Source organism: Rhipicephalus sanguineus, chromosome 3, assembly GCF_013339695.2.
Source record: "Rhipicephalus sanguineus isolate Rsan-2018 chromosome 3, BIME_Rsan_1.4, whole genome shotgun sequence".
Classification (NCBI taxonomy): Eukaryota; Metazoa; Arthropoda; class Arachnida; order Ixodida; family Ixodidae; genus Rhipicephalus; species Rhipicephalus sanguineus.
This window is the reverse complement of record NC_051178.1, coordinates 141,764,374-141,777,406: the sequence shown is the minus strand read 5'-3', so window position 1 is coordinate 141,777,406 and position 13,033 is coordinate 141,764,374. Positions and strand designations below refer to the sequence as shown.

General features: G+C 46.4%; 2 protein-coding genes across 2 annotated transcripts in view; both read left to right on the top strand.

Annotated features, from left to right (window-relative positions):
* LOC119387312 (histone deacetylase 6-like) overlaps positions 1-13,033 on the top strand; it is a 132,939-nt gene that overhangs the window by 13,536 nt on the left and 106,370 nt on the right. The window lies entirely within an intron of this gene.
* The window catches only part of LOC119387311 (polyamine deacetylase HDAC10), a 32,800-nt gene that overhangs the window by 18,427 nt on the left and 1,340 nt on the right, over positions 1-13,033 (top strand). The window contains exons 13-16 of the mRNA XM_037654661.2: positions 7,886-7,989; positions 9,165-9,232; positions 11,508-11,548; positions 12,308-12,433. Coding sequence (XP_037510589.1) covers positions 7,886-7,989; positions 9,165-9,232; positions 11,508-11,548; positions 12,308-12,433 — 339 coding nt within the window. The remainder of the gene's footprint in view (positions 1-7,885; positions 7,990-9,164; positions 9,233-11,507; positions 11,549-12,307; positions 12,434-13,033) is intronic.

Here is a 13,033-nt window from a genome sequence, read left to right as displayed (position 1 = left end):
GAAGCACTAAAAAATTAAAAGAAAGCACGTTATGTATAGGCACATAGTGTACATGAACACTCCCTGCTGCTGAGCTCACGCAGGTAACGCGCAGCCTGTTGCTAGGAGCTTTGTTTATCAAGGCGGCCTGTATATCGAGTGCTGAGGGCGCGTGCGCGGCATATGAACTAGAACAGAGGAAGCAACGGAGACATCAATTCAGGTGCCTTGAAATGAGAAGAGAAGGAAAGAATGAAATATAGAAAAACGAAAAGTCAAGCTGCGATCCGAGCTCCAATGTTATTCCGCTCAGAGTTGAGCTTAAAGCCATATCGATCGCGGCGTCGGCGTTGTCTGTACCGGCCTATCGCCTATAATGACACGGGGAACAGGGAGCTAGTTTCACGGCCGGAATTTTGATCAACGTTCGCGGCAGCCAGCGGCATTTCGCCCTTGCGTTGCGATGTGAAACAATAGCGTCAGAAAAAAGCAGTGGCTTCTTGTAGCTGCGCACGGGAGTTTCCTGTTGCGGCAAAGTATATATAGTTCTGCTTGGTTATAGTACACGTGCATGCGTCTTTGCTGCTATGCTGGTGGAAAGATTTGCAATATTTGTAGTTTCGGAAGCGGTAGTGAGAGCCTCGTGCCGCTGAGAGAAGCGTGAGCGCTTGGTATGTGATTTTACGTGCTCCAACGTGTCGTGGCAGTTCAGTATCGAGACAGGAATTAGAGACACAATAATGTGTAATACTGCACGAAAGAGAAAGAGAGAGAGAGAGAAAGAGCAAAAACAAAATTCTGAGTGAGAAAAACGGGAGGCGTGGAGGTTGACGCTAATACTCACAGCGTTACTTGTTTGTGACGGCGCTTTGCACAGAAAAAAAACTATGTCTGTAACAAAATTAACAAATTAAACAGCGTGTGCTCACACAGGAGCAACAGCCTTCGGATCACCCTCTAACGTTCATGGACAAGACGAATAAATAGACTGCGTGCATAGAGAAATAAACCGTCAAGAGCATGTATATTGTTTTGACCCTTGCAGGTGGCCAATTGAGTCCAAATGGGGCCTTTGTGTCCGGGAGCCCCGCCACGGTGGTCTAGTGGTTATGGCGCTCGACTGCTGACCCGAAGGTCGCGGGATCGAATCCCGGCCGCGGCGGCTGCATTTTCGATGGAGGCGAAAATGTCTGAGGCCCATGTACTTAATTTTAGGTGCACGTTAAAGAACCCCAGGTGGTCAAAATTTCCGGAGCCCTCCACTACAGCGTTTCTCATAATCATATCATGGTTTTGGGACGTGAAACCCCAGATATTATTATATTATTATTTGTGTCCGGGACAGCCCACTACCACGCATGTGGCGAAGGCTGTACGGTTTCTCGTAGATCCTGTATGTGTACTTGAATCCTGCCGGGTATATTCTCTTCAATATCGCGCCGTTAACATGCGAATTTGATAGCAGACGTTTCAATTTTATATGCGTGTATACCCTCCTTTCCAATCGGTAATGTGGCAAGATTTCCGAGTATTTATTTTGGATATCCTCAGCCGCCTTTGTAGATCTCAACAGCAAGAAAGGCCGGCTGCACTGTGTGTTCACGGGTCTCGGCGCCTGCCGCTTCGTTTCCTGCCTGTAGTTCGAGGCCTGTGGTCCAGTCCACGTAGGTTTCGGGAATCTGCTTTTTCACTGAACAGCTCCTACAGTACTTTCATGGAGGGAAGCTTGCGGCATGTCAATTGGGAATCACAGTTTGAGGGCGTTTTTGTACAGGTATAGACGATTTTCCACAGCTGGTTTGTTCAATCAAAACTAGATGGCGCCACCGCACCTTGGCCGTCCCCCTGCCGTGGCCTTTGGGAGCGCTGCTCAATATGTCGCGACGTCCGCGTCGCGTCGTCTGCTCGGCGTTCCCATAGCGCCTGCGCGCGCGCGAGTAAAAGCGAGCAGACGGCAGCGGCGGAAAAGTAAACATGGCGGCACCTGTGGATGCAGTTTCCTTCCGCCTCGAGTTTATCACGTCCTCGTCATGCGCTGTGTGGCCCGTAAGTTCAAAACCTACGCGTTTATTTGCTTTATATTCGCGTCCTGAAGCTTCGAGAGCAATGTACTCGTCAGTATTTTGCAGTGTTTCCAAGGTTCATTCTCATATTGTCGGAGACAAGGCTTAGCAGGCATGGCTAAATAAACACATCTGATCGCACTAATAAAGGCAAAGCATGCCTAACGCTTTTTCCCCAGCGTGAGCCGACAGAAAGCGATGGTCGAATTCGCCATTTATTTATTGCTGTGAGTACACTGGGCGAGTAGCAAGCGCGAGTTCTGATCGAAGCGGGCGGTCGCGTCTGCATAGGTGCTGCCATGTTGGCTTGTAACCCCAGCTACTGGCGGTTGCTAATAAAACAATTAAAGGCATACGCCATAAATACGAAGTAGATTAAGTATATCGCTTATCGGCGATTACACGTAGAACTATGTTTTGCTGCGCAGGCATGTGACTTGCTTACACGCTGCTACAACCAGCTTGTGTGGTACGGCCACGGCCGCTTCGCTGGCCCAATGCGTTGGCCTAGGCAGTTGGCTGGGGCAGCTTGCCGGGGGGAGGCCAGTTATGATCACGTGATCAAACATGGCAGCGCCCGTGCGCCGCTGCGGAAAATCATCTATAGCCACCAATAGCCAAGGCTAGTCACTTATTCTGATGCATCCGGGTTTCCGGATCGCATCTTGCTGCAGTTATTTCTTTCCCGTTAGCGTTTATCACGCTGCTGGCGCCCGCATGGGTTCATGGGTATTTAGTGGCGTTGCTGCATCTTGTGTTGGCGTCTTCTGCGTATTTCTTGTGAAGCGACCTAGCTCTTCCCTTTCTTCTTACTCTGTTTTATGTTCGGTGCATGTTTCTTGGCATTGGCGCGACTGTTATGTTGTTTGTGATCAAGGGTGGAACCTTTGACTTGACGTCACGCCCACGTCATAGCTTAGTTTAAAGGGACCCTGAAACGATTTTTTAAAGTTTTGTCAGCGTTCAGGCAGGAGCATCCCCAAATCATTCGCACCAGAAATTAAGCGACGCACTGTGTACCAAGGCCGCTACCGAATTTATATATATACCCTCCTCCTCACCACTGCCTTGCACCCTCAACTCACAGACACCCTGACATCGCCGGCGATCGCAGCGCTCTCATGAGCGCACTCGACGGTTTGAGCTTCGCGACGGGTTGCGCGTTATCTCGGAGGCCCAACAAAGACGAAGCTCGCGGAGTGGTTGATATCTGCTCCGACAGGTGCCGCCACACTACCAGCAGATCTTATTTTATTCTCCTGTACGGCGACAATCTGCAACCAACTCTATGTCTGCAACAGCATGCGCACAAACAAAAATAATTCGAGAACGATCACCGATAAGCGTAAACTCGGGCAATGTGGTTGTGTCTTCAGGGGTGAAGTTACAGCCACAAAAACGTGGATCGTGGCGTTGAACGGATGGCGAGAGCGCGACCCTCATTGCAGCGACGAGCTGAAGGGATTCCGCTCGCCAGATGCCTCACGAACATTGCACGATGTCGCAGCTTTACAAGTCACCAATTGCTAGAAATTGCTAGATCCGTGGTACACAACAAGGCTGGGGCAATTAATTATGTCCAAGAAAAGAAGCCTCAAGATAAACACTCTCGCTCAGCTCACGTCAACACGGAGTACGTTGTAACGCAGGCAGACGAAGCTCGCCGCCCACAGGAGGTTCAGTGACGTGGACTGGACATATCCAATCAGGTCAGCCGCCTGCATGACGTCGCGCTTCCAATACGACGCGCACTGGAAGTGGGCGGTTTGAAGGCTGAGCCGCTGTGATCGGTGGCGATTCGCAGCTTTAAAGCCTTGTAATAAATTACACAGTTTTCGGACAGAGCTTAAATCGGTCTGTAAATGATCCTTAGGACTTGTTCTACCGGCTCAATGTGTTCGTACATAATCGTCAAAACCGTTTCAGGGTCCCTTTAACAAGGACGCTGAAGCCGGTGACGGTCATTTTCAGGCTCACGATTAGGCTGGTTTTGTGTGCTTCGGCCATACCAGCCCACTTGATGCATATACGCCGAGCGTAATTACTTGTTCGTTGATGTCGTCTGTGAGATACCCAGCGCAGTCATGATTGCTCTCCTAATCGTTACGTACAACTTCTCCATTTCGGCTTTTAAATGCGCAGGTTATTTTTATGCCGACTCCACGAGAAAAATGTGTGTCACGGCGTCCGTTCCTCGGTCACGTGAGAAGAATCAGCATGAAGAAATCAATAAAATGTATAAAACAAAATAAATTTTCCTCTTGGTGCTGCGTTTCGAACCTATCGGTCACACTCTCTGAAGCCGAGCGTCTTACCAACTGAGCTTGCAGAAGTTGCACGCATCTGAACCGTACGAACTCGATGAATGTAAAAGGAGAACACTTCCTGCGAAGGCTTCGTTGGTAGAATAAACTCCCCCTCCAGGACAGCATGTAAAGTCGACGTTGAGGTGTGTGCATCAGGAAAATCCCGATATTGCGAAAATCTCATGCCGAACAAGCGTTTCGGTGGTCGCGGTATGCGCCTTCTGTCATAAGCCGTTCCAGATTCTGACCAACGATAGAATGAAGATGAAGTATGCCGTCCCAATGCCGCTCGATAACAACGTTCTAGGGAAGGCCACAACCAAAGTGTTTCGTATACAATAAAACCCTGCACTTACGCATCACTTAACTTCCTAAACCTTAATGAAGACAAGCAGATATTGAAGCCAAGGAAGGTTATAGGGAATGTTAATTATATTGTTCTAAGTGTATTTTGATAATTGTGACATATATGTGAAGAAAGTAAAGTAGACGAAAAGACAACTTGCCGCTGGCAGGGACCGAACCTGCGACCTTCGGATTTCGTTAAGGTTGGTTTTCATTAAGCTTGTGTCAAAGAAACGAGCCCTCGAAAATTCTCTCCCTTCATTAACTTCCTAAAGAGATTCTGAGTGGAGCTCTTTTTTTTTTTAAGTATTAAGTACGGGCTGTCATAAACGATCCGGCTTGTGGACAGCGTTTGCGCACTATGCAATGTCTTGCTCCTTGATTCCGTACCCGTGGTTGGAAACTCTTTCGGTGAGGTTTATCACTCGTGTTATAGCGACGATTGTAACTTGGGGAGCGTGTCTGCACCTGACCCGTTTTTTGTGTATGTGGAGACCGAGTAGGCACCAGTGTTCTCAAAGTCACCTCAGCTAGCCGGCCGCAGTCACGAAATTTAGCCTCCCGATGGGCCAGGATGGTGAAGAAGTTTAGAGCGAAGGGGGGCGGGAAGGGGGAGGGGGCAGTTTGCGCAAATTGTCAACTAACGTTCTGGAGCAAGACTTTGATTTGGGTTAGTTGGTACATGCTTATCTGGGGAAACACAGCGCAAAATTACATTTGTAAGTTCAGCGCTCGTCTAGTGTATACTGTGTTCCTTCGACCTCCTCTTTTTCGCGCTGTGTGTTTCCCCAGCTCAACTAATGTTGCCAAAGCTGAAAAAAGGAATTTCCCACGTCTCATGCATGGGTCATTTCTGAGGAGGATTTGACATCAGGTTTCGAGAAACGTATCAATATTTACCTCCAGAACGACTGAAATTTGGACGCCGATTCTGAAGTCTGGAGTTTTTGTTCCAGTTTTATGTTTTACCACATGGTGACCGGATGGGGTGTCTCACGAAAAAAAAAAAAATGCTTGAGATCAGTCACGTCTGTCTACCTCATGAACATACTTATTAAGAAAAAAAAAAACAGAGACAAAGACAGTCCTGGGCGGCGGGCCGGGCCGCGAGCGAGAGGTCCGCGGGCCGCGTGTTTGAGACCCCTTGTGTATACGAAGGGTTTCCACTTTCCTTCTGAATAATAAGGAAGCGCCAGAAAATTAAGTTTGAGGGATTGGTGTTCATACCAATGCCAGGTGTCGAGCTTTATTCAATTTATGTGGACTCGGCAACCTCTCCTTGACCGAGCAAGTGTGTAATGTTAATGACCCTTTATCGCTCAAGGCCAAATATTTCAGGTGATTCTGAAGCGCTTAGTTATAAAGACTGTCCATCAAATGGAGTACCTTAGGTTAATAAATTCCGTTAACTGAAAAATTAGTGTTTGTAGCAGCGCTGTCTACTATAACATTATTGCACGTCAACTTACGGGTTAAAAATTGCTGCAAGGTTCATGTCAGGCCACTTCATACTTCGTACGTTATGCAGTCGTTATTTAGCGTTACAGAATGCGTTATGCATAGCAGCTAAACACTCTTTGCCCCAGGCTAACAAGACCGCTTCCGGGTGTATGGATCGGAGGTTCACGAATTACTGCCGACTTCTGCGGCTATACCAATACGTCTTCCTTAATATTGCGAAGCGCGCGAGGTCCAAAACATGTTGGTGCTAACATTACAATGATCTTGCTCTGCGTATTTCGAATTACATGACTTAATATCATTCCAGTTAATAAAACTCTTCGGTTAATTCGATCCTATATAATTAAAGGTTCGTATCAGGTATGCATACATTTAAGAGCTAACACTTTCGCTACTTCGATCCTGAAATTGACCTTTCGCGAAAAATTCGAGCTTAATTAGTGAACATGGACGCTCCCGACACCAATAGTGACCCCGCCGGTGACTCCAATGTCTGCATCAGTGTCTGTATTGACAGAGGAATCGGCCTGCCTACAGCACACTTCGAAGCGAGAAGAATGACTTATGTTTATTCGTTAATTCATTAACTAGTTAGCGTGTATAGTGAATTAGACCCAGTGGACGGGAGTCTGCACATAGAACGGCTAAAGCCTTACTACAACACTATACGTATTGCCTTCTCCTGCCCCTAAGTAGCCAGTACAGGATGGCTATTTCCTGCAGGGAAAGTTAATCCAGTGCACAAAGATCAGCCATACTCGGAGTGGCAGACTGTCCTACTCATGCAGGAAGAAGGTTGAGCACCTCAAGGCTTGCGAAGGCTCTGCCATTCTCGAGTAATTTTCTGTGACTTACTTTGCTGCTGCAAATAATTGTGCTGCTCCGAAACGCCCCGTTTAAAGTTGGTTAGTTAGTTAGTTAGTTAGTTAGTTAGTTTGTTTGTTAGTTGGTTAGTTAGTTAGCTAGTTAGTTAGTTTGTTAGTTGGTTAGTTAGTTGGTTAGTTAGTTAGTTAGTTAGTTAGTTTGTTTGTTAGTTGGTTAGTTAGTTAGCTAGTTAGTTAGTTTGTTAGTTGGTTAGTTAGTTAGTTAGTTAGTTAGTTAGTTAGTTAGTTAGTTAGTTAGTTAGTTAGTTAGTCGGTAGACAGTCGGTAACGTTGCGTGCTTTCCACATATAGGATCATCCTTTGTTGCGAATAATATGTTAGACTCGTCCAGGGGTCTCAAATACGCGGCCTGCGGCCGGCACATGGCAGTCTTCGTCCCATAATTTTTTATGGCGCATCATGATTAATAGCGCTTTGTTCGGGTAAGCTACACAGACGTGACTGGTCTTAATCATTTTTTTTTTCGTGAGGCACCCCATGCGGTTACCTGGTGTTGAAACATAGCGGCGGCACAGAAGCTCTATACTTCAGGATCTGCTTCCAGATTTTAGTCATTGTGGACGTCGGTATCGATGTGTGTCTCGAATCCTGACGTCAAATCCCCTTAAAAAATTACCCGCATATGAGATGTAGGAAAGGCCTTTCAAATGGCAACGTCAGCTGAAATTTTCTTCAGACTCCCCACCCTCTCTCCGCCCCTTTGCCTCCCACTTTTCACTGTCCGGCCCTTTGCGGGATTAATCTTCGTGACTGCGGCGCGGTAGCTGATGTGAGTTTAAGACCCTTGGACTAGTCTTTCGAACATCGCCGGCTACGCTCCCAAGGTTCGCTGACATCTCTTTAACAGGGTGGCTACAACGTGGACGCAGTGGCCGAGTCCCTGGCTGCCTGCATGGCGACGCTGATGGGCGATCCCTGCGGCTCCGTGACGAACATGCAGCCCTCCACAAGGTTGGTGTTAGCTACAGACACACAATTGAGACCGCTAGGCGACAAAGTCGTGCGCAGGTCGATGCGCATGGACACAGCGCATCCACCGTTTCTTAACAATCTTCCACTTAGCATCGTTGTTCTATTGTTTGACGTGAATACGATATGTTCTGCGCTAAGCAAGTGTTATAGACTGAGTTTTTGCTTGTGAATTTCGGTTGCTGTTCATTTGTGGAATGACGTAATCGCAGGAGGGAATGAGGGTTTGTAGCCACTGTCGTTAGGTGGTATCAACTAAGACCACGCAGTGGAAGTCGATACCCCCTGAAATTTGTCTACCATAGCATACCTTCCACAGAATGACGTGAGAAAATACTCCCCTACCAAAACATAAGTTCCCCGTCAATGGCATGTACTATCGTGAGCAATATGAGCTCGAACGCGCGAGCGCGTGCCGAATAACCTCGAACCCTACATCAGCTGATTCGCAGGGGCCGCTGTCGGAAACAAAGTGGAAAGGGCGCCGCGCTTCCGCTAGCTGTTGACACTCCCGCCTCGATATCGTTGCTGCAAAACGGCAGCTTATAGCGTGGCTGCTAGCGGCGATATGAATTCACATGAACGCACAGTCACACCCAATGACCCATCAGCCTATGTAGCTGCTGTGATATCGGCTGTGACGTAGCCTGGCTTGATGCACAGGTCATGCTTGTATTATATCCAGATGGTGTTTGCTGATCATTTCGATACGCCTCTTTTATTTATTTTGTTTTTCGGGCAATTTTTTTATTATCATTGCTAGCGGTCGATGGCACGCAATCAGCTTCTGTATCGCAGCAACGCTAGCGAAGCGGGAGTGCCACCAGTAAGCGGAAGAGCGCCCTCCTTTCCCCTCAGATTCCGGCAGCGCCATCCACGTATCATTTAATCTCGGTTTTGAGGCTATTTGCCACGTGCTCACGTGTTCGAGCTCATATTGCTCACGATAGTACACCAACCCCCTCCTTATCTTCGAAAAAAAAAATAATGTCTTTGTCCTATATGTGAGGGTCATGAAGTACACATGGTTACAGCGTCCGTAGGTCTTACATAACATGTAGTGCAAATTATCGATAAACGCAAAAATTAGGTGACATAATAAAAGTGAACCATATGCGTAAAAATTAAAACACAATCTAATTTTCTTGTCTTTTCAGTGCCATGGAGTCGATCGCGAGAGCTAAGGCTGCAGTGTCGCCATACTGGAAATGCCTTACTGAAGAACGTACGAATTTTGTTGTACTCAGTCAAATGAACAAATATACATACTGTGCTCATACATAAGACTTCGTTACCCTGCATGCTTGGTGATGGGAACTCATTATCCATTTCAAATCAAATCAAATCAAAATTTTTATTCCGGTGTACAGCGAACACTGTATACAAAGGAAATTGGTCTAAAGGTGTTTCAATGCACCTGACGAGGGCCCAACTTCCCTTCGGTGGTTCAGGCACATGTTGCAGCATGAATTTCATAAAAGTGTTACACAATGATGATACAATATTATACAATGTTATACAATGTGTCAGTTATGCAATACATTACGTCACTGCCTCGAATCAAAGTATCTACCATGCTAAACGCATTTATGTCTCCTTTTAGCTCAATATCATGTACTTACACATGGTCACCGTTCCTGTACTGTTTAACTTCCTCTTGGCCGAATTAATCGATTAATGTAATAATCTAGTGACAGCTTCCATTCCCACAAAAGCATTTATTTCTTTTGTCTTCCTTTAACACACATATCGATGTTTTCTTCTGTTTCATTACGACATTTTTGGCGGATGGGGTTTCTTCTCGACAGCTTTATGAGTCTCCAAAAGCACGGTCCTCTTGCACTGACGTGTATATACTTTTCGCCTCTTCTCACACAGTTCTTTTGTTATTTCCACCTTGAAAAAATTATTAAGCCTAAAAGAAAGGTGATCCTCGTTTTAGTAGCACCCACACTGGATCCAATAGTTCGAAGATGTTTTTACCGTTGCCCTTGAGGACGCTCTACGTTACACCCTTCGAAATGGTGACAACCGTATTTGAAGACAGCTTCATTTTGATTCGCCAGGAAACATTCTCTTTCGAGATATTCATTGTTACATCTTACACTTATTAAGCCATTCAGGAGTATGGATTTTAGCATAAATTATTAAGGCCTCATTTTGGCTTAGCTCGGTGCGCGTGGTGAGTCGTTTGTAACCGCTGGGTCACGGTGTACCACTCCTGACTGGAAAGCGATGACTGATACGTCGGAACAGGAGCGCACCACAAGAATCGAACGCAGTGAAGTTGTCTTTAAATACGATTGTTCTTTTGTTTCAAATACAAACATATCCCATAACTGCGACATCAAAAATGATAATTTAGAAGCTTGTGTTTAATTGTGTGGGTGACTATATATTCCATCCGTTCGAGCGAATTGTGTTCACCAGTGTACGCGTGAAGCGCGTAGAGAAGCTGAATTGGCGTATTGGTTTTATCGAAATGAACAGTTGACGGTGAAAAAGTTGACTTTGAAGACTGCATACACATGCGTAAACGTATTACGTGCAGAATGCGAAAGCGCTTGCTTCGCTGTCGACGATGACTAGAGGGCATCACGAACGCGTACGTTTTCCTGTAACATATAATCTTCCCCTTCGCTCCAGGCCATATGATCTGGCATTGCTGTAAATATGGAGAGATTGTGCTAGTCGCATAGTTCTCTCAGGGTGTCGACGTCCGCGGAGGGTCCTAATCAAACAGGAAGTTTACATTGTAATGTTTCTAGAGACACCAAAGGCGGGTAGTGCGTTGAAACAAAGAAGTCAAGTGAACGCACCCTAATGTTATGCTCCAGTGCTCATTCTACATGGCAGCAAAGCCAAAACACCATTATGCCTCCCACTGCTTGCGAAAGCGTTCTGCGCACGAACACTAGCGCTCATACGGAGCAGTAATGTACATAAAACCCGTGGCGCATAACGTAGCCCGAGCGCAACAGTAGCAATAAACGTAGGTTTAGCGTCTGTACTGTACTGTACAGTACTCACGGATTCAAATGCGACATCAAATTTTTTAGCATGATGACTGGTATTCGCAATTGCTCGAGGTAACCACGTAGTGTCGCGTCGAATCGGGTCTCTAAAGATAATGTTGGTTTTCATCTACGCATTCGAGTCGATATTTCACCCACATGATCCGAACTGAAGACGGTGGGAAAAAAGTATGTGCATTACTTAGCCCTAAATTGTCCTGTTTCAATCCGTGAGTACTGTACTGTACTGTACTGTACTGTACTGTACTGTACTGTACTGTACTGTACTGTACTGTACTGATATGGGACACCTACAACCCCAGTGACCAAGTTCCTCCTCACAACAGCATTGTGAAACGCCTAATAGATTTACACCCGTATGTATACACCAGTGACATTCTGCTTCTTCGTGAATTTATTTTCGCTTGCACAGTAAATAAAGTTTACTTACATTAATTAAATGCTCGTTTTCTTTTCCTGCAACAGCTACGCCTATCGTTGTGGAGCCTGAACGTGACATTGAAACTGTAAGTTTAACCTCATACGCCGCTTACTGCATGAACTTAAAAAGCGAGGTACAGCTCGCAATTAATTTTCGCGTATAGCACAGTTGCGCGGTAACGCTGTAGCGGAGAATTCAACTGTACGAGACGTTCAACTGGAGGAGTGTGCAAGTATCAAATTTTTGAGAGCGAATCGAATGTGAATCGAACCGTGTCGATTATAGAACACCTTTTCAATAGCTTTCCTCTAATGAACAGACGTTTTGACAGATGATATAGTAATACGAAACGGTTTTTACCGACTAGTAGTCATAATTTCTCGTAACGATAACAAACTATTGTTATTACACTTTGCGTTATCAAGCAGTGTTCATCGACATCGCAATAATAATCTAACAATAATTATTGGGGTTTAACGTCCCAAAGCCACGATATGGTTATGAGGGACGCCGTAGTGGAGGGCTCCGGAAATTTCGACCACCTGGGGTTCTTTAACGTGCACCTAAAAAATTGCAAATGAAGCTTCATGAACACGTATGATGTTCATTTGCTTGCCAAGGACACTCCAGAGCATAAGCGTGCGCACAAGGGGGGGGGGGGGCACCCCCACTAATACGTCGCCTTAGCACCACTGCGTCCTGATAGTAAAGGCCTCAGTGGGAGGGGTTCGGGAAGAGGGTGCGCTGCGATGAAACCTTGTAGTAGTTAATACGTGTGTGGAAGTCATCTACGCGGTCATGCTTGCTCACCTAAGCTGTCACATTGACGCGGGCTTGGTATCAGTGGCAGATTCCCGTCCTGAGTTGCCCACATGGGAACATGGTCAGCCGCTTGCCGAACCAGGGTCTAAGTTCAGACCTGAGGAACCTGGACAACGTAAACAAGTGGATATGCCTCACGTGCTTTCAGGTGAGCCGTAGGAGACGATTGAAGAAGTAAAGAGAAGCACAAATGTTTGTCGCGCGACAGTATAAAACAGAACCGACCTCTATGAAGACGCTAATCCCATTATTACCAAGACAAGGTCGTCATTATATTGCGGCAGAACAGCGCAACCTATGGGACAGTGAAATAGACAGGACAAGACGCTGTGTCCTGTGTGTTAGGTTGCGCTATTCTGCCATAATGTTCATGAACCGACTAGCCCGCCTGGAACCCTCGTCATTACGATATCTTTAGTCGCATGGGTGACATATGGTCATCCTAAGCCGTTTGCAGCAGAAAGCTACAAGAAACCCATACGAATTTCTTGGAAATAAAAGCTTCCTAGCTGTCGAAAATTTCGTGCTGGCGCGAGGTTCGAACCCGCACCAAAGCCTTTCCGGGTGGTCGCTCTGGGAATTGAGATAACCAGGTTGCTGGCGATGGGCAGCGCGAGGTCGAATTGATTGACAACGACGGTGAATTAATAAATTAATTCGCCCTCGCGTTTAGTCGAAGTACGCACGACTCTCACATTGCAACCATCAAATTGCAGCGCACTAATAGCTTGCAGGGATGTTGTTGTCA